Consider the following 23,297-nt stretch of genomic DNA (forward strand, 5'->3'; position numbering starts at 1 on the left):
TTACATTGCAGTTAGATGAATCAAGAGATGTCAATGGGTTAAAGCAGTTATATATACTCGTTTTTATACGTTTCATTCATACTAACAGAATTATTGAGCATTTTTTGTGTTGTCTAGAACTTCCAATGAAAACTAGAGGCGAAGATATATTTAAAACAGTAGATTGCTTCATGAAGGAAAATAATTTGCTATGGTTAAATTGTGTAGGAATATGCACAGATGGCACTCCTTCAATGGTTGGTTCAAATAAAGGTTTCACAGCTTTAGCAAAGAAAGAGAATGAAAATATTATAATTACTCATTGCTTTTTACATCGCGAAGCACTAGTCGCGCAAACCACTGGTAACGAATTAAAAAAGATTATGGAGAAAGTTGTTCAAATGGTTAATTACATTAAAAGTAGACCTCTTAAATCAAGGTTATTTGTGAAGATATGGGGGCAAAATTTAAAAAACTTATATTACACTCAGAAGTTCGTTGGCTGTCAAGAGGTAGAGTGCTTTGTCATGTATATGAATTGAGAGAAATGATGCCTAAACTTTTTGAGGAAAATCAACAAAATGAATTCTGCGATCTAATTCAAAACAAATTATGGTGCACAAAATTGGCATATCTTGCTGACATATTTGAACACTTGAATAAAATAAACACCGCTTACAAAAAATTTGTAAGCGGTGGATAAATTGTCTAACTATATCACACAACCTTTAAAGGAGTTATATGATATTTGATCTTATCAAATATCAAAAGGAGTTGCTTGTTATCGTAATGATGGGATCAGTTTTAAAAGGAGTAAGTGATTAATCTGATCTGGCCACGTGACCCATGAGAAGCACATCAGACTGAAGTACTGTGCTGTGAAATTATGTTTGTCTAAAAAGTGTCACCAACACGAAAAGTTTGGAAAGCACTGATCTATATGGATCACACTATGAAAGAAAGTGGCATCAAGTCTGATATTAGAATTGGAGATGTCAAACTTAGCTCTTTGCTTTATGCAGATGATGATGTACTCCTAAAACATCGAGTGCAAGTCTCCAGGATTCACTGACTAAACTGAATAACAGCTGTAAAAATTTGGAATGAAAATCAGCAATAAAAAGACCAAAACTATGAAAATCAGCAGGAAAATAGAAAATATCAGCTGTATTCTGAATGGAGATCCTATAGGACAAGTAAAATATTTCAGCTGTTTAAGACACAGTTTTTAGTGAAGATTGCAGATTAAATCTGGAAGTAGACAACATAATAAGCAAAGCTGCTATGGTGGGTAGCCAGCTGAAAATTTTATATGGAATAAGAGAGAAATTAGCCAAAACACTTGCAGTATACAAGACAATGTTTAAACCAGTTTTTAAGTTATGGATCTGAGAGTTGGATTAAAAATAAAGCACTTGATCAAAGACTAGAGACTACAGATATGAGGGTTCTGAGAAAAATTAGGGAAGTGAACTGATGGTGCCAATGGCAGAATCATATACATTAAAAATGAAGATATTTGAAAGGAACTTGACATTATTAGCATTCAAGAATAGGGAAATTACAGAAGCTAATCAAATAGTCGAGTTTCTTAGTGATCATTTTGCAAACGTGTACCATCTTGGTTGTGATATTACAGTGCCAAATGTGTCATTGACTGATGAGACAGACAAATAGAGGTGCTTAGTATATTACAGAATCTTAATGCTAACAATGCCATTGGGTTAGATGGCATATCGGCCCATGTGTTACGAGAATGTGCAAGGGAATTAGCACCTCCTCTAACCAGACTGTTTAATTTAAGCCTCAGTTCTGGTAAAGTACCAATAGAATGGAAAGAGGGGAAAATAATTCCACTGCACAAGGGAGGCTTCAAGACAGGTTGCAAATTATAGACTGATCTATATATCTAGAGTGATGGTTAAAGTTTTGGAGAAATTGGTAAAAATTAGAATTCAGGACTGAGTGGACAGCAATATGATACTTTATAAGGGGCAACATGGTTTTGTGAAGGGTAGGTTTGCCTTAGTAAATTGCTTACTTTCTATAATAAAGTAACAGCAGAGTTGGATAAAGGAAATCCTTACTCGGTGATACTGCTGGACTTTGCAAAGGCATTTGACAGGATATAGATCTGAAGCTAGTGATTTAAATTAGAGGGTGGCTGGTAGATAGATATCAAAGAGTGGTTTATGGAGGAACTGAGTCCAGGAGAAGGCAGGTGACTGGTGGTGTACCTCAGGGCTCAGTGCTTGGTCTTCTATTGTTTAATTTGTACATTAATGATATTGGAAATAATTTGAAAGGAAATATCCACTTGTTTGCTGATGATGCAAAATTAGGAAGAGCGATAGTCAATTCAGATGACATAGATATCTTGCAGGATGACTTAAATAGGCTGATGGTAGGGCTAAGGTAAATGGCTGTCAGTTTAACATGGCTAAGTGTAAGGTAATGCACTTCAGGAGGATGAGATCACATGCTGTTTACTATATTAATGAAAATTAACTGCAAAAAGTTGAGGCAAGGGACTTTGGGAGTTATTGTGGACAGAGAACTTAAGTTTAATGGGCACATTGCAAAGGTTGCCAAAACATCACATCAAATTACATGGTTGTTGAAGAACACACTGATAAGCAGGGATAAGAAAGTGATAAGACCTCATTTGGACTATTGAGCACAGATCTGGTCACCTGGATTTCTTGGTGATGAAGAAATGGTGAAGATTCAGAGGCGAGTTACAAAGATTGTTTCAGGTCTGTGGGATGTTTCCTATGAGGATAGATTGAAGATCTGTGGGCTTCCAAAACTAGCTGATAGACGTAGGAGAGGAGATATGATAGAGGCATATAAATTATTAAAGGGGTTTTATAGGATTGATACTGATAACTTTTTTAAGACTAGTGCAGGAAGGGAGAGAGTGAGAGGCCATCCCTGTAGACTGTGTAAGAGTGTGGTTAACAAGGGTGTTAGGACTAGATTTTTTGCTTGGAGTATTGTGAATGGGTGGAATGTGTTGCCAGAGGTGGTTGTGAATGCTTCATCTTTGAATGAATTTAAGAAGTATGATAGTTATTGTGTGAATAATGGTTATTGTGCCAATGTAGAGTCTTTTGACTCCTTGGAGACACTGTTATAATAATAAGAATGTATCAGCAGAGCTAATCTAAGGTGATGTGGTCACCTAAATAGGGTGAAGAAAGGTTAGCAAAACAGGTGTTTGATACCAAGATGGCAGGAAAGTCAATCCACTTAGACCAGAGTCTTTTGGTCTAAGTGGATTGATTTGGTCGCCTGTGCCTTAGAAGCACAAAATGTTAGATATGACAATATTGGAGTGCTCACAAGCAATAGAGTGATTTGGAGGAAAATTGTTGGTAGGAGATTAATAATAATGTAAAGTTAATCATGTAGTGCTGTCACAGTAACCTGAACACCCCTTGGGAGTAAATATCAGGAAATTGATGATCATCATCATCGTAATGATCACTCATTTAGCACCCATAACATTAAATTGGTGATGCAGTTCTTTGTCCCCTGCAACTGTGCCGCCAAGTCTACAGCAACACACCATGATATATTTCATTCTGTTAGCAGCCACTTCCTACCAGATAGTCTCAAACCCACTGCTACATGGGACATTCTTACCATCATTGTATTCTTGCATATCTACCATAACTGGACTTAAGTCGTCTTATATCATTAGTAGTATTCCCTCCTCCTCTCCTATCTCTTTTCTCATTCCTAAAAGTACACCCATTATACTTGATCCCAGTTACCTTATATGATTCTGATAGCCAGGTTTCACTAATGCCAACAATCTTAGGCCACATCATATTCAACAAAGAAACAAACTCAACCCCTTTATTTCTGATGCTCTTGGTATTTGAGTATAGACATAAAAAAATTACCACCTAGCCTATTCTTATACTGATATGCAATCTTGCCTAAGACATCCCCTCTCCCATTTTTAATGATATTCCTTTGTGTGAGTGAGTAATATTCTAAGAAAGTGAAGTGAATAAATAATAAGAATAGGAAGAAAGGCAAAACAAACAAGCAAAAAATATTCTATTTTGTTTAGTGTGCAACTACTTGCCAGTTGTCAAAATCTTTCCACATGAAAGTGAGTGAGCATATTTGTTGAGCCCTCATATATATATATATATATATATATATATATATATTTTTTTTTTTATTTTTTTATTTAATTATATATATATATATATAATTATTTAATTACATCAATAAACATCTTTTTTTAGCATTTTTTATGTAATTATTTGTCAATGTAAACTATAAATACATTATTTTCATTTTTCATCGATTTTAATGATGTTTAATTCTTGGAAAACAAAAGTATTCGGAATTAATACATTTTTAGCACAATTTCATATATAAAAAAATTGACTGGCATATTTTATTAAAAATCAACTAATTAATCCTAAATCAAATTATTTCAGTTTAAAAGCAAAAAAAATCATAAAACTAACAAGCAAAATAATATTAAATTACATACACTTACCTTTTCTCGTAGACAGGCTTATACGTTGGTTATGCATTACTAAATCACTTAAGGAATTGAACAACGTAGATACGAATATAAATTAAATTATACTTTAATAAATATTTCCGATATTTCAGCAATGTCACGTTGCCATCTTCAAAAGGAACTTACAAAAAAAGGCACGTGCACGTAGGCACTACAACACAGTAACTGAGAATGAAGAGATGAAGCTATTGTTCTCCTAAAAGTGCTGATGGTGCCCTCTAGCGGGCTAAGTAGGTGTTCTTGGTCCGTAGCAAATACAAATTCGAAAGACTATTTATGGAATCAGCCCCAGCCCTAAGAAACTCTCCAAACCCTCAACAAATTTGGTTGTATGCGACTGCCCCAAAATTGGGGAGGCTTACATCAGCAGGCCTTCAGCCCAACGGCCAAGAACACCTACTTATCCCGCTAGAGGGCACCATCAGGACTTTTAGGAGAACAATAGCTTCATCTCTTCATTCTCAGTTACTGTGTTGTAGTGCCTACGTGCACGTGCCTTTTTTTTTGTAAGTTCCTTTTGAAGATGGCAACGTGACGTTGCCAAAATATCGGAAATATTTATTAAAGTATAATTCATTTATATTCGTATCCACGTTGTTCAATTCCTTAAGTGATTTAGTAACACTTACCTTTTAAAAATGTATTTTTCTATATAAATTTACAATTCACACTTCACTGAGTGATTCACTCCACACAGAGGGCAAACGAACACTGGTCGCTATTCACAAATTCTTTTTTTTCACAAATCAGAAAAAAATGAACCAAAGATAGGAACATGTGCTTTATTGCTGCAATAAAACATGTGTTTTATGGCTACCTGGCCATGGGCCAAAACAGGCCAACCCATAATAAAATTTTAAGACAGAAAACACGTCCCAGGGTTGAGGGTGTAAGGTTACATATCGCAATCACTTTTACGATTATGATTTGTGGAATTTTTTTCTCGATCTGGGGGGAGGTTCCCCTCCCCGCTCTGCAGACGCACATAACCGTACGATTGCATCTTTATCGATGTATGAAAGTTTTGAGAGTGTAAAACGCATCAGTCATCATCTTAATTGGTCCAGTGCAATTAATTGCAGGATAACTTTGAATACTCCTGCAGTGGGGGAACAATCGGTTTTTTAGGATTTATTAGAAAACAACAATGAAGGAGAATGCTATATTTGGTTGGTATATTTGAAATACTCAAAGATGAAAATATGTGAGCCATCATTTATAAGACGTGAGAATAGGAAATGAAAAGAAAGAATAAGTGTGAGTAGAAATATTTTCATTAATGCTAAATGAATTAATAATTAACATTTGTGATATGTGTGTCTTATAAGTTGCTGAGTAGAGGGAATAGCACGAGCCTATAAAGTCTAGATATTGAATTTATGATGGCATAATTTAAAAAAAAACTTATGAGGAGACAGAGAGATAGAATGTTGGAATAAATGTGATTTAATTGAGCAGCCAATCATTTCGTAAAATTTGTTGCCCATGTTATGTGTATTTCTCTGGTTTGTGTATATTTCGCTGTTTTACAAGGATTTTCTTTTGTTTACAGAGACTCAGAGTACATAACATCCGATCATTATCAGAATTATCCACACTTTTGGTAATCCAACATTCCTTAGTTTTTTTGTTTTTTTAGTATCAGTGGTTCGTCTGTCTTATCAATCTCTCATCTGCTGGGATTTTTTTTGTAGATCAACAATGTCTTATAATTCACAGATTATTCAGGAAGAGATATTTTTACTGTCTATTGTTTCTGAAGACTAGAATAAAAATGCCTGTATACCATTAAAAAACTTTGCAACCTCAACAGATGCTATACTACATAGCAAGAGAAACATTTAGGTTTTTTCCTCCTAACATCCACTTTCAAATTTTCAGTTCCATTGTAATACAGCTATCATACAGAAAGCACTCAACTCATGACAAGTGACAACGTTCAATTGGATTGGTTGACATGATAACTAATCACAGATGCTAGGTGCTGGGTGAGCTCAAAATGTTAGCTCACCGAGCTTCGCCTTCTCAGCGGTTTAAAAATACAACAACGCTAAGATTTTGACCCGCTGCACCCTCTTTACATATTTTCAAAGGGCGCAAAGGTGTATGAATTTTTAAAGCACACCCAGGCTATTAACACAAATATGACAATGTTTACATGTAGAAAAGTGCCCTCTTCATGAAGTATTAATGCTTCATTATCCTTGTGAAGAGGACAATGAAGCATTAGTATATTGTGTTTAATTTAGGAATCATGCAAAGTCTGCAAATAATTAGGGGAGTCTTTAAGGAATAAATGAAAAAATATAATATCGGTGATACTGATATTTCGTGGATGAGCACTGCACACCTAACACACCCAGAACATCCGACCCTGATATATATGCATGTGTGTGTGTGTATATATATATATATTTACACACACATGACTTTGAAATATGGATTGATCTGTTTATTTTACAGTGCTGCAATGAAGAGTTTAAGGCTCTTCTCTGATAATTACTCTTATGCACCGAAGACAGTTTACTTATGAAAAACACAACCTTGACACATGACTGCTTTGACATTGAATGAGAGATTTTGTCAAGGTTTCTGCCTGATCTCTGATGAGAACCATAGTTCAAAATAGCTGTCAAGCCAGTGAAACTTCATTCAAAAATTCACCAATAAAGTTAATAAAAAGTGAACATACAGGCACCTTGGGAAGGTGCTCATGTCTTTTAAGTAGTGCGAAGCTCAAGCAACTCTGATGCCATTGGTTGTGTAAGACTAAGATATATATATATATATATATATATATATATATATATATATTTCATAACCAAATATATTTCAAATGTTATTTCATAACCAAATATATATTTGGTTATGAAATAACAAGGGTTCTTTTTATTTTCACTTAGTTACATGATTAGGTTAAAGTATTATAAATATTTTTCAAATTTTCTTCATTCTACAATATGGCTAAATCATCAAATATGCAGATGAAGCATGCTGAATTAAATTTTATAAACAAATGTTTTGAACAAAAATATACTTGCATTAAAATTTTGTATCCATTTTTTAATGAGTATTTTTCCCCCAAAACATTTGTTTATAAAATTCAATTCAGTATGCTTTGGCCAAATTTTAAACGATATATTTGGTTATTCAGCCTAATCATGGTTTGCTGCATCTCTAGTAAAAACCTGCCACTTTCAGATGAAAAGCCCTTATTAAGGTCCCTTACATTCTAGGGGAATAAAATAGGGAACTCTTATAGCAATATGCTACCTTTTTTATTAATTAATAGATCAGGTTAGTTTTATGAGGACTGTAGGAATAAAATGACTAACTAAGTTAAATAAGTGGAGTCAATTCTCACTATGTGAAACTCTTACTATAACAAACCATTAAAAATCTTTGTCTAAGCCCTATAGCAGTGCTATAATGAGTTCGTGGCGAAAGAGGCGCCCACCCAAGGCTACAACTAAGTTTGAGATGCAAAACATAAAAAATAAATAAATAGATAATACAATAAAATAGTGAATTATAAAAATTCGCTATTTTATTGTATTGTATTTTTAAATTTTGGCAATATACCACTTTAGACACACACAAATTCTGCAACATACTGCATTTTAGTAAAATTTAACTTGTTACATTTAAATTTTTCAAAATTTTTGTCATTTTTGGGTTGGGGGGCACAAGTTAAACACTTGCCACAGGTGCTTCATACCCTTGTTACTGTACTGCCCTATAGAATTCTAGAAAAATTCACAAAAAAAAACAAAACATTCATTCTATGAGTGCTTCCCATCATCTGTTTCGCCATCTTATCTTATGATGTTTTTGTATGTATATTTCATAAGTTAATATTATTCCCACATAACAGGTTGCACAACTTACAGCATATCGGGGCCATGTGTATGAGTAGTATTGGCATTCTGTTAATCATTTTTTTTATTCATAAGGTAAAAAATGAACCGCCATAGCTCAGTCGATATAGACGAAGTCCTTGGTCGATTCCCATCAGTAATGTGAGGAATCTTTATCTAGCTCTTTCAGTGAAAGAGCCAGATAAAGATTAGCCAGTCTGTCTCATACGGAGGTAAGGGTTTTTTCACCTGGAAACTCAGATATTAAAATATAGGTTTTGATGAAGTAATAGTGCTCAGTTTTTCCTAGATTCAGAAAAGACTAAAACTGTCAGAAGGCTACATTCAAATAAGAAATAATATCCCGGAAACTGTGAAAAATATTCCAGATATTTATTGTGAATATATATGCAGAAATTTAGATCTGGTGACTGCAGCTTAGTGCATACTACTGAAGCATTTGTGTATACCTATCCAACATTAGATATTGGTTGCATTTTAAAAGAATCCTTTAATTTTCAAAAACCAGTCCAGAAATGCACTTTCAGCCATTCTACGTTCATTACTAGTTGTAATGGCTGGGAAGTGTCCAAACTTGCATAATTGCTGCATTTTAAGTACTGAATAAACTCATTGCCAGAAATGTGAAGGAAGTTCATTCACAATGCTAAAAATTGTTAAACAGTGAATTAGGGCAGATTATCCACAACACCACAGTTGCAATTTGGTTAAAACATCAAATATGCATCTGAAGTATATTGAATTAAATTTTATAAAGAAATGTTTTCAACAAAAATATACACGCATTAAAACTTTTTATCTATTTTTTAATGAATATTTTTTTTCCAAAACGTTTGTTTATAAAATTTAATTCAGTATGCTTTGACCAAATGGGTTGTTAAAGAAGCTCAGAAATGGAGGAAAGAGTGCTGTAAAAGGAATTAGAGATAATAAAGGTGACATGAAAACAGGAGAAAAAAGATATTCTTGAAGTATGGAGTAATTACTTCGAAAAATTACTAAATGAAACAAGCAGTGATGACATCACAGTGGTAAAAAACACTGGCCAGTCAGGAATACATATCCATAGTAGAAAAAGCCATCAAAAGCCTGAAATGTGGAAAGGCAGCAGGAGTAGATGTTTTTCGACCAGAAATCTCAAGTATGGAGGTATAAAAGTCTTACAGTGGCTGTGTTGCATAGTTCAGAAGGCCTTGACAGAGGGACAAATTCCAGATGGAGTAGAGCTCTCATAGTACCCATATATAAAAAGTGAAATAAAACAATGTGAGAATTACAGAGTGTTCCTGGTAAGATATATGCAAGTATACTTGAGAAACGGTTGAGAAGGATTGTGGAAGAGAAGCTTGGTGAAGAACAAGCTGGATTCAGGCCAAATAGAGGCTGTCAGAATCAGATTTTCACTTTACGACAGATAGTCTAGTAGTGTAGAAATCATGGGAATACAACAAAGATCTGTATTTAAGTTTTGTATATCTGGAAAAGCATATGACAAGGTGCCAAGAGAGAAGCTATTCAAAACTCTACAGTTATATGGTGTCAATGGGGCATTATATCAAGTAATACTTAGTCTTTACTAGAATTGAAGGAAGTACAGGAAGGTGGTTTAATGTTAAATCTGGTGTCAGACAAGGATGTATGTTATCCCCTCTGTTATTCGTTATCTATATGGATCACATTATCAAGGAAAGTGATATTAAAACTGATATCAAATTTGGAGATGTTAGTCTCCGCTCTTTGCTTTATGCGGATGATGTTATATCTAAATAAATCCGCTACAAGTCTGCAAGATTCTAATAATAAATTTAGTTTAATCCTTTATCCAAGTGTTAGCAAACAAAGTTTGCGCCTGAAGCTAGACTGAGGCAACTCATAGCAAAGGTGGAGCAAGCTATCATCACTTCTATCTCGGTATCTCCTATAATGCAAAGCACATCTCCTTTCTTGAAAAGTTTTTGAATTTTTCCATTCAGCTATTGTAACCTTTAGAATAAGGGATAATCTGATGGTGTAATAAATAATCTGTCCGGTGGAAATGCAATGTGCGTCAAATGTTTTCCCTATGAGGCTTTTCGATTCCAGTTTGCGGATATGTATAATGCTATGCATTAAGGGAAGGGCCACTACCCAGACCAGTTTTGACCTTTATTGAGGTCTTGTCAGTGGGAGTCAGGCCCAGAAGTGGAGATACCAAAGCAGAAGCAATGGAGAGGTCATCTTTACCTATATGAGTTGCCAAAACCACCTTATTATTAAATTACTCTGGATTCAGAGAATGCAAGATTCCTTGACTAAAGTGAATAACTGTTGTAATAGATATGATATGAAGGTCAGCATTAAAAAGTCAATGAAAATAGGCAGAAACATTGAAAATATCAACTGCATTGTGAATGGAGAACCTATAGAACAAGTAAAACATTTCAGCTACTTAGGCACGATTTTTAGTGAAGATAGTAAATTAAATACGGAAATAGACAACAGAATCGACAAAGCTAGTATGGTAGGAGAAATTAGTCGGAACACTAAATTAGCTGTATACAAGACAGTGTTCAAACCAGTTTTAACTTATGGATCTGAGAGCTGGGTCAGAAGTAAAACACTTGACTAAAGACTAGAGACTGCAGATATGAGAGTCCTGAGAAAATTATAGATGTGAACAGATCGCATCAATGGCAATATCATATTAAAAATGAGGATATTAGGAAAGAACTTGACATTGTCGGCATCCAGGAATCCGTTAGCAGAGCTAATCTCAGGTGGTATGGTCACTTAAACAGAATGGGCGAGGAAAGATTAGCAAAACACGTGTTTTCTGCCAGTCTCTCTTACTATAACAAACCACTAAAACTTCTTACGAAAGTCCTATAGAATTCTAGAAAAATTCACTAAATAAAACGTTCATTCCTATGAGTACCTCCCATCATTTGTTTCGCCTTCTTATATTATGATGTTTTTGTTTATTTCATAAGTTAATATTATTCCCACATAACAAGTTGCACAACTTACAGCACATCTTTGCATAGGTTGTGATATGTATTTGGTAGGATAGTCAAGGCCTGATATATTTTTAACTATTACAGCTCATTGGAATTCTTCTTCAGCAACAACTGCTCCAACCAAAGCTGCTAGATCAGGTGGACGAAATCTCTCCATTTCTTCCTATCTTCCCAAATTCTTCCTTCATGAACCCTGTAACAGTTCAGGTTTCTTTTTTCTAGATCTTCTCTTGTTAGGTCTTCACCTTTTCTGTGGTCTTCCTCTCAAATTTCATTTCATGCATATTTCTCTGGTATTCTTTCTAAATTCATTCTGATGATATCCAAATCAATTCAAGCGAGAGTTCACAAGCGAGAGTTCATAAGAATACCAGAGAAATATGCATGAAATGAAATTTCATGCATATTTCTCTGGTATTCTTTCTAAATTCATTCTGATGATATCCAAATCAATTCAAGCGAGAGTTCATAAGCATTGGAATTATAGTGCTATATAGTGCTATATTGTAAAAAGTCCTTTAACCAACTGGCAAGAATGCTGTTTTACATCAGGCAGTGACTTCTATATTATTTGGATTATTGTGCCAAAACTGGAATTGAAAAGCCTCATACGGAAAACATTTCATGCACATTGTATTTCCACCGGACAGATTATTTATTACACCATTATTAGTATTATTATTATTACACCATCAGATTATCCCTTATTCTAAAGGTTACACTAGCTGAATGGAAAAGTTCAAAAACTTTTCAAGAAAGTGCAGTGCAGCGTATTTTTTGTTTACCTTGCTTAAGAGCAAATAGAACTGAACTGCAACATAGAAGTTCATAGAAATTCAGGATGAATATGACATTTCAGATAGAATAACTTCATACAATAAACGGTTGAATTTCCAATTTAGTTTTAAATATTACCTTCAGGGATTTAACAATGTTTTCGAGGCTACTGAAAAAAACCTAGAAATGGAGGAAAGAGTAGCATAAAAGGAATCAAAAATGACATGAAAACCTAAGATAAAGATATCCTAGATGTCAGGAATAATTATTATGAAACTGTTAATTGAAACAAGCAGTGACAGGATGGTAGTAGAAAATTTTAAGAGGATTGCAAACAGAATACATATCAATACTTGAGGTAGAAAAGCTGTTAAAAAAACTTGGCATATGGAAAGTCAGCTGAAGTAGATGATGATTTGATCAGAAATGCTCAAATATGGAGATATAAAAGTTTTCCAGTCACTACACTGTATAATTTGGAGGACCTGGTCAGAAGGTTAAATTCCAGATGACTGGAGTAAAACTCTCATAGTTACCATCCATAAAAAAAAAAAAAGGGAATAAAGCTGAATTCAAGAATTGCAGAGACATTTCTACACTTAGTATTCCAGGTAAGATTTATGCAAGCATACTTGAAAAGAGGTTGATTAAAATTGTGGAAGAGAAACTTGGAAAAACAAGCTGGGTTCAGGCCAAATAGAGGGTGTGAAGATCAAATTTTCATTCTAAGACAAATAGTTGAGAAATCTTGGAAATATTACAGGGATCTCCACTTAAGTTTTGTACATCTAGAAAAGGCATATGACAAAGTGCTCAGAGAAAAGCTTTTCAAAACACTTCAGTTATATGGGGTAAATGGAACATTATATAGAGCAATACATAGTCTATATTTAAGCTGTCAGTTAGCAATTAGAATTGAAAAAAATACAGTTTGGTGTAGAATCAGGTGTAAGAATGCACATTATTGCCACTCTTATTCATCATCTATATGGATCACATGAAAGTGGCATCAAGTCTGATATCAGAATTGGAGTATCAAACTTAGCTCTTTGCTTTTATGCAGATGACTTTGTATCCTAAACACATCCGGTGTAAACCTCCAGGATTCTCTAATTAAACTGAATAAAAGTGGTAACAAATTTGGCATGAAAAGAGGCTGGAACATAAAGAAACTTCAGCTGCATTCTCAATGGGAGAGCCTATAGCACAAGTAAAATATTTCAGCTATTTAGGCACAGCTTTTAGTGACGATAAGGTTAAATCTGGAAGTAGACAACAGAATAAGCAAAGCTGGTATGTAGATAGTAGTTGAATAAATTTATATGGAATAAGAGAGAAATTAGCCAAAACACTAAACTAGCAGTATACATGACAGTGTTCAAACCTGTTTTAAGTTATGAATATGAGAGTTGGGTTAGAAATAAAGCACTTGATCAAAGATTAGAGATGACAGATATGAGAGTTCTTAGAAAAATTAGGGGTCTGAACTGATGGCATCAATGGTAGAATTATACTAAAAATGAAGACATTAGGAAGGAAACTGATGTTGCTTGCATTCAAGAATGTGAGAGCAGGGCTAATCTAAGGTGGTATGGCTACTTAAATATAATGAGTGAGGAAAGGTTATCAAAAACAGGTGTTTGATGCCAAGGTGGCAGGATAGAGGCCCAGAGGTAAAACCAAGGTGAATTGATTCAGTCAGAAGTGCCTTAGAAGAGCGAAATTTTAGATATGACAATATTTCAATGCTGACAAGTAATAGACTGGAAGTTGGAATTTAGAACTTCTTTGGGAGATGGACCGAGTCCTTGACTCTTTATCCCTTCATCTGATTTTAGCTTGTGTATGAGAGGATTATTGTGGGTAAACTACCTGCTCATTGTAGGCTGTATTAGCTTTCTCTTGTAATGTAATGGAGGATTTCAGTTTTTTGTTTTTGAAATGATCTGAGGGTTTGTAGTCTGCTGCCTGTTATTAGCTGATTTGGGTGATTATCTGTGACTGTGAAGAATTTTTCTGCAATGCCTATCATGTAGGTCTTGATATCTGGAAGGTTGGCTTCTTGGTGTAACTGGAGGTTTCTCATGAACCAAGGGGCATTACATGTCATTCTTAGGCATTTGTTCTGGATGGTCTGTAATCTGTTGATGTTGCTTTTAGCTGTGTGTCCCCAGGTTGGTGATGCGTAAGTTAGTTGTGGTCTTATCACTGTTTTGTAGAGGAGGATTTTGTTATTTATGTTTAGGAAGCTCTTCCTGTTCAAAAGTGGATATAGCTGTGCTATTGTTTGACTTGCTTTAGTGGAGATACTATTTATGTGTGTCTTGAAATTTAGGTGTTTATCAAGATGAACTCCAAATGATAGAGTTGGAGTTTCTATTTGGTAGAGTTGTGCCAAGGGATGATTTTTCCAAACATCTGTATGCTTGTGTTCGGTTCTGCTTTATGTCTGGTGAAAAAGTACTGCAGCGCTTTTTCCTGGATTGATGGCAATGCACCGTTTGTGACCAGATGTGGACGGAGGGATCTGGCTGTGATAATTGTGTCATCGGCATAGAGGGCAGTGATGGATGGGGACAACTTGGGGAGATCCACCATGTATGGGGAGAAGAGTAGGGGAGATAGCAGAGAGCCTTGTGGGACTCCTGCCATGACTCTCCTTTCTGTGGATCGGATTCCATTCAGTTTTATTTAAAATTTTCTGTTGCTGAGATATGATTTGATATTGGGATTCCTACTTGGTGTAATTTAAAAATCAGACCATGATGCTAAATTCTATCAAATGCTTGTGTTATGTCCAGGAAGACTGCGCCAGAATGTCGGTGATGTATTCAGTGATTCTGTAAATTTGGAGAGTTGTAGAATGCTGTTTTCTGAATCTGTATTGCTCTTCCTGTATTACTTGGTTGCTATCTGTTGCCTCTTGAATCCGTGTTAGTATAGTGCATTCAGCTATCTTGCCTACACATGATAGAAGGCTGATAGTTCTGTGGGAATTGTGCATTTTTCCCAGGTTTTGGTATTAGGAAGACATCCGCAAGCTTCCATCGCTCTGGGAAGTAATTTAGCCGAAGGATGGCATTAGTAATGGCTACCAGATGCATAACCCGTGGGAGTAGCTTGAGCACCTTGTTCCTTATACCATCTGGACCCGGAGCCTTTTTGTTATTTAGTTTTCTTATGTCATATATTTCTGTTGGTGACACTGATGTGTTGTTGGATTGGAGTGAGGTGTTTTGAGTTATTTTACGTACTTGTGTATGGATTTTTCTTATGAAGGATAAATCTACATTGGTATAATTGGGGCTGCATTGTCTTTCTAAGCTGTCTGCAAATGCTTTTGCCTTTTCCTCATCATTGTAGGCAACTCTATATTGTCTTTGGATTGGGGGAAGCATGTTATGTTTTGAACGAAGTGCTCTCATCATTCTCCACAATGACTGATCCTCTGTGTGTAATTTGTGTATTTTGTTATTCCAGAGTTCGTTACAGTGATCCTTTAGGGCAGTGTTTCTCAAAGTGTGGTATGCGTATCTCTAGGGGTATCCGAAAGGTCGTTAGAGGGTTCGTGGCAATTTTCGGCTATGCATAATTAAAGGAGTCATTATATTTTTCAACAAACAGTGCAATTAGAGACAACCAGGATAAAACGACACTGATTAATGAATCACATCCCCTCTCCAACAGAAACTGCTATATAGACCAAGCAAAACCATATGTTGCTGGTAAAACATATGGTTTTGCTTGACACCACCCCCATCGTTAACGTGTTAAAACTAAGAAATATACAGTGAATGTGTTTCAGATATTACGGAATTTGGTTGAAGGGAATTAGCATTTCAACTCAACTGTTGAAATGCTAATTTGTCTTTGGTTCGCACGATCTTTTGTACTGCACCAATCATATGCAGTTCTTCGCTGCTCTACGTATCTCAAATATCAATTTTACTCTTAGTACTACTTTCAGATGTTTGTTGCTGTTGAGTTGAAATGCGTGATACGGTAGGTTGCTGTTATCCAAGAATTTTGTTATGTTTCTGTAGTCTGTCGATGTCTTAGGTTAGTGTAACAGTGTTCCTTGGCCCTTAGGATGACTGGGGGTATTCTTTCCTTTGTCTGTTTCTGTTTCTCTTGTTTTGGGTATTTCTGTCATGTTAGATATTTTTCTTTTCTTTTGTACTTTCTGGAAGTCGGCATGAGATTCTGCTGTTAGGTGGGCGTTGCTATGTGTTGCTTGTTCTTCTGATTGTGGCAAGAGTGCTAAGTCTTGTTGTGGATGTGTGTTGTCTTCGTTGTTTTGGTCGTCCATGGTGTTGTCTGTGACTGTTGTGGGGGAGGGGGAATGTGTCGTGCAGTTTTACCTTCCCTGCCCAGTTATCGTTTAAGAGTTTTCCTAATCTTAGGAACTCTCTGTAAACTTCTTCAAATGTTTATTGAATTGGCTGCTAATTACTTTAATAGGTTTTCTCATCACCAGATCCTTTGTCCTAGACTGGAAGTAAATTGTTATTAGGAGATTAATAATAAAGTAAACTTAATCATGTAGTGGTGTCATAGGAGCTTGACTCTTGGCTTAAAGGAAATCGATGATGGGGTTTAACAAAACTCTAGGGATGGAAATTTTATTTTTGTCTTTTCATCCTTTAAATATATATTTTTCTAAAAATATATAATTAATATAATTCTTGGGATAGCATATAGGAGAGATCCTCAGCATTTTATATCATAAACAAACTTTTTTTGTGCATGCGTGCATTTAGAATTTTTTCTTTTTTTTTATATACAGCAGTTGCGATTATAATCTAAAAATAATGCTGACTGGATAAACAAAAATTAAAGAGTCTATATATTGCCTAAAATGAAATTTTCATATTTTGGCTAACTCAATCAATCTATCTCAAGAATAACTACCACAAATTGTTCAGTCTAGTACCGTCTTCAAAGGAGCTCTTCTTAGTAAGAGTTTAATGTCTGAAACTACTTTTTAAAAGCACTTATTTTTATCCAGAATGTTTTTAGGTTATCATCGTACTTATGTTTGAATATCAATATATGTAGTATATCAATATTATCAACTTATAGGAAAATTTACATCATATATATATATATAGGTTGTAAGAGTTTTTTGAGCAGAAAATTATCCAAAATATATAGATATGATCACATTATTGAAAATAAAATAGGCATTTTAAAAATAATAGATCCAAAAGAGACTACAATTTCCACAGCTGAATACAAAACAAATTTTATTGACTCACAAAAACAACCAGCTCATTTAATAAGGTAAACTACTAAGTGCTGTGCAGAATAAGATCCTTCGAATATATCACACCGGTGGTTTAATGTCAACCATGACAACAACTAGTTACAACTGACAGCCTCCAACACTGAACAATTGCTGTCTGAGAGACACAGAAGATAAGGAGATGCACACATTTGTGGGTGTGTTTGCACCAGCAAGAGGCCGAGACTCCAACTGTTTGGAATTCATTTTCTGCTTCTATCAACAACTATAAGGGAGAGTTTTCACAATAGAGAAACTTTCCTAAGAATTTGTGTTTTAAGACATATCACATGATTTTTTTTTTCTGATTATTTTGTTATTAAACAAGTCCTAGAGGAATGTTTTCTTATAAACAATAGATACCTATCAAGGTTTGTCCAAAACACTTAACTGTTGCAAATATGCTATAAAATATTACAAAGTATGTACAACTCAGTTGCTTTTATCCCAAATTTCCGTTTGTTACAAAAACTGTCAATCTGATACATTTTACAATCTTTAATATTTAAAAACATTTCTTTCAGGTTACATTTAGCAAAACTAAAGAAAATAAAAAAAAAAGTTGTAATAGATAAAGTGATGTTTAATTAAATCTTTATATATAAAATCTTTTATGTATTAAGCATAATTTTCATAATCAGAATTCAACGAGATAAGCACACATTTGCTGCACACTAAGTGCTATCAATATTTTTAAAACTTAACATTCAATTAATAACATTTACATTTATGTAGTTGTCACACTGGCTTTAACATTATTTAGTAATTAATTGCAGTAATTTATGTTACTGCTTGAAATAAATAATTCAGTTGGAGTCTCCACAAAATATCTTTACCCTTTGATTCAAATGACTATCCTGACATAAGAGCCTACAGCCACATACCTGGGATGGACAGTGCCTTGGTCAGCCAGTCTAATAATGTGGATTGCATATATTATGGATAACTCAAGCGGAAGAGCCAGATTGCAAGAAAATATTGCAAGTTCAACAGTGAAACATGATTAATTAAACATCACAGAAAAGAATAAATATATGTACCTACTAACAGTAAATTGGCTTAACTAATGAATTTATACTGATAGAAGAATTATTATCCTTTGAAAGATAATATTATTTTTATATAAGAGAAAGGATATAACAACTAGAATCTTGATGATATGGCAATATTTAAATAATGAATGCTACAATAACAAAATTGAAGGTATTGCATGTTTTCAGAAGTTTTAATATAATAAAATAATAAAAAAGGTCTGTAACAAGAAAGCTGTAATGGCTATCATAAGAAATAATAATAAGAATAAAAGGTGCTTTTGCACTTAAAGTCCATCCGAAGATTAATAGAATAATCATTCATAATATAAGTGCATGACTGACTAGTTATAAACAAGTTGTATGATTTAAATAAGTGAACTTTTGCTCCTAACTGGAGATAAAACCACTTCTCCAAGATCATTCAAGCAGATGTTACACAACTGCTCTATTCCATGATCTATGCTCACAGGACAACCAAAAGGAAAGGAAAAAAAAAAAGAATGAGTGAGAGAGAAAGAGAAAATTAATTAAATTACACTGGTATATTTTAAGCTATTTGCATATTGGTGCATAGCTTTTTTATTGAAAACTTACTTAATGCAAAAAAAAAAAAAAAAAAAAAAAAAAAAATAGCTATACTGAAAATCTCCAGCTTCGCTTTTTTTACAGCACAGAAACATGAATGAAAATTAAGAAAAATAGGTTCAAGAAATTTTGTTCACATTATATAAACAATAACAAGAAAAATTTTCTTGCAGCATGGCTCTTGAGTAAAGAGGTGGTGTGGTAGCCTTATAATAATGTACACAAAGAACTTTTATTTGAATGCAGTGAAATATTGAGAGTATTTATTTCCATTATTTATTTTTATTTTATTTTTTAAGGAGCAAAAATATGGCTGTTGCAACAGTAATAAACATCCATACTGATGCATTTTTTCTCTCCTCCTTTGTTTTTATTTTTCAGAAACACTACAAAACAGGCACCTTTTATCCAAGACTAACCAAAAGTCCAGGATATTATACATACAATCAATCTGAAGAGACAAAATATTGGCTACCAAACTTGTCCAGAACTAATAAACTTAGGTCTCTATATACAAGCCAGCACCCTTCACCACAGCCCTTTCCAAATGGCTTTATAAAAATAGGGGTTCTACTTGGCAAATATACCCTATAATACACACACAGACTGTACACTGTACAGGAAATGCAACAAAAAGTACTATGGAATTTGCAATGGTGTCTGATAACACACTTTGCATAAGTCTAATGCATTAAGCTTTGTGAACCAGATGATTTACAGCCAAACAATTGTCTGACATGTCAAAACTGTGCAGAATTGCAGCATGACAGATGATACTATGAGATGCTATATAGTTTACAGTGATTCTACCAACAAACACCAACAAAATGGAAGTTCCATAACCTAGGGGGAGGATGTCATATATTTCAGACATTAGAAAGTGTCATATCATATACTAATAAGAACATCTAAAGTTATTATGGCATCATTTACCATTAACACACTGAATAGAGATAAACGACCCTGGTAAATATTAAGCATCAAAAAAATAAATAGATAAATACTGTATTTCATTTTGCCTTTCAAAATAATGACTTCTCGAAAAACTTAGTGAGGATGGAGTGTACTTAATGACAAAGCCTGCCAATAAATGAGAGCTCTAGCTAATGATATTATGTACAGAGATGGTAATGGTTGCATGCTAAAAAAAAAAATTGAACCCATCAAAATTTCTCATAGTACATTCTTCAGATATTAAATGATGGAATTATGTAGTAAGTTTTAATTTTTATGGAAACAAACAGCAAAATGAAAGAAAATTGGATGATTGATAAAAAAAAAAAAGGGGGGGGGGGGTAAAGGACTGAATTATACCTTCATTTTAGTGAGTCTGACTTCATATCATCATACAAATCAGTAAGAAGAAGAAATATGAATTTGTAAAGAAAACAGTATTAATGTAGTAAGACAATGAAGGAAAACATTAATATAATATTTTTTTCTCCAACCTTTGAGATTAGTAAAAACAAAAATTGAAATTGTCACTGTTTCTACAATATTTGTTCGGTTATCACTTTGTAACACAGTTTATCCAAACTGACACCATAAATTTATACTTAAATAAATTATCTGTAGTAACAAAATATGTGATTAAATAAAAAGCACCATGACACAAGAAATATAATGTGCTTGTAGTTGGTATTCTGTGTGGCAAACTATGAAATACAGTATTTAGATTTTCTTCATAAACTCTTTAAAGCTACACAGAAGGGAAAAATCTGCTGTTCAACCTTCAACTGTTAACATTAAAACTTGCATTTTACACAAACACAACAGCTGAAAACAACAAGTAGTTATAGTACATCAGTTAGACTATGAAAAAAGTAACAGCACATAGTGGAGGTGGCAAATATATTTTACTGTGAACTAAAAAAATCATTAAAAAAGCCTTTAGAACATGTACCCTGCCTTATTCCTTTTGCCACTGTTAACAAGATTTCATCTATAGGTATTCAAAAAGATATAAAATCAAATCAGAAAGTGAGTACAAGTGGCAGACTTCTAGAAAAGCACCATATTGTTATTTACATGTTTATTAATGATAACAATATCTTAACATAGATAGAAATGAAGATGTAATTAGTTTTTATTGTAATAGTTACTCTGAATTCTAAAATGCTAAAAAATTGTTAAGGCATTTTAACTTTGTTCTATTATGTACAGAAAAGTAAAAAACTTGAAATATATCAATAAACGAAAAATATTAAACCATATGCAAGCAACTAACAAATCACTTTGAATAAATTAATAATAGTAGTAATTTGGAGATATTCATTGGTAGATGGTATTATTTCTTAGCACAATTCATAATGAATAAAGTAAGAGGTAAAATTTTCAGGAATGCATATTTGGACTTTTTTTAATTCAACTCTAATTAATTCTTAAATTATTCATACAACTATACCAGATGTCTGTGTTAAGGCGCTTCTGTGAGAGTGTCTACAATTCATTCCCAAGAGATTAGAGAACCAGAAATCTGAATGAAATTCTTGCTTTCTCCCCATTCCAAATTAACGACTCTTGAAATAGATACATGCTTTTAATTTAGGAAACAGAAAATATCACTTCTGATATACTATAGATAAATTGAAAGAAAAGTCAGAACTTCATGTAACAAAGAAATTATACTATATATATTTGCCACCTGCTAGAAATTAGATAATTTCTTATCTCTAAGAGGGTGAAACCAACCATTCTGTTTGTGATGTTAGGAGATCACAAGTAAGGGGCTCCCCCATTACTGTAGCATTTCAGCTACAAAAATAAAAATAATAAACTAATGCAACTTAAAAGTAACAGCTTTCAGGACAAAAAAAAAAAAAAAAAACACAACAAATTGCATGTTTTGGACGCAAAATTCACAGAAAATATATTGCAAAATGTTTGTGCTACGTGCATTAGCGGCTAGATAGTATACACTTTGATTTCAGCATATCAAGGAATATTTCAAACAATGTTGAATATATAGAATTTCTGTAATCAGGTACTTTCTGAACAGGCAACTTTAAAATGCAACAATTGTAACAGGACAATACAGGACAGCTTTTTTTTTTAAACATCATTTTCTTTTTTCGTATAAAGCAGGGAAGCCCCCCCCCTCCTCCAAAGCATTAAAACGGTGAAATAATCACAAGTGTTAAACTACCAGGCACAACAACAATTTTTTTTCCTGGAAATGTTATGGGACATAAAAGTATCGTCATTTTACAGGCCAATCCTGTATCAAGGAGCAATCTTTCACTAGATAAAGAAACAAGGGATAAGGTGATGTCAAGAATCACTGCATAAAATGATGAAATATTGTCTTTTGTTCACCTTGTCACTGTGGTAGTAATGATACACTACACCGCACTGCCAATGCACATTCACGGGATCCCTGGTTCCATTGTGAGAGCCCCAGTGATTGGGTCATATGTTCCAGCAAGATAATATATATCATTGTTGTCAAAGAGAGAGCCATAGGAGGAGCTGTGGGCATCATCTTGGTCCCTCTGTTTCTGATACTCCTCCCAGGATAAAACTTCACATTTGTGCGATATAGTCTGGACGTCGTTCTCATCAAAATGTGGAGACTGAAAAAGGGCTCCCTATAGAAAACAAAAAAAAAATGTTTTCGTATGAATCAGCATTAAGAATTATATTAAATATATAAATATTAATTTCATAATTTTATTTTTCAGTATCAATGTATTGTGAATCACCAGTTCATTACATTACATTACAAATATCTCAACACACTTGATAGTAGTCACATGTCACATTAATCAAGAACACAATGTCCTGGCAACTTTAATTTATTAAGAAGTGATAAAGCTTTCTGTGACTATCTCTAATCCAGAATATTTTAATAAGATGATACACCTTTTCACTACTTGGATATAGGAAGTATTACTTCAACCTTGGTACTGCTTTTTGTTCAGGATCCCACTGATGCAGTTTTGCACTGAAGTGGGAAATTTGCTGGTTTCCATGGAGCTTGTGCTGCTGAAGTGGATACCTTTCCTTAGGACATGAGTGGTCTGTCACTGAGTGGAACCGCTACTGAGTTATATGGAGCTTGTGCTATATGATCCTTTGGGTCACTATCTGCTGAGATTAGAGGGATCTGGGGGGGTACGTGAGTTTGTAGAGAATTCCCTTTATTAATATAGTCGGAAAATCTGCTGAAGTAGTCTTGTGGCTGCTTTTCCCTGGGATAGGAGTGGCTCTGCA

General features: G+C 34.0%; 1 protein-coding gene across 2 annotated transcripts in view; it reads right to left on the reverse strand.

Moving 5' to 3' along the window:
- Positions 1 to 17,411: 17,411 nt before the first annotated feature.
- LOC150108985 (uncharacterized) overlaps positions 17,412 to 23,297 on the reverse strand; it is a 275,662-nt gene continuing 269,776 nt past the window's right edge. For both annotated transcript variants that reach the window (XM_090411204.1, XM_090411197.1), the window contains one exon: positions 17,412 to 22,672. In XM_090411204.1, the coding sequence (XP_090267330.1) occupies positions 22,451 to 22,672 (222 nt within the window). In that variant the 3' untranslated portion in view covers positions 17,412 to 22,450. The remainder of the gene's footprint in view (positions 22,673 to 23,297) is intronic.

This window comes from Typopeltis vanoorti, chromosome 2 (genome assembly GCF_054136105.1).
Source record: "Typopeltis vanoorti isolate ZY-2024b chromosome 2, IOZ_Tvanoo_1.0, whole genome shotgun sequence".
Classification (NCBI taxonomy): Eukaryota; Metazoa; Arthropoda; class Arachnida; order Uropygi; family Thelyphonidae; genus Typopeltis; species Typopeltis vanoorti.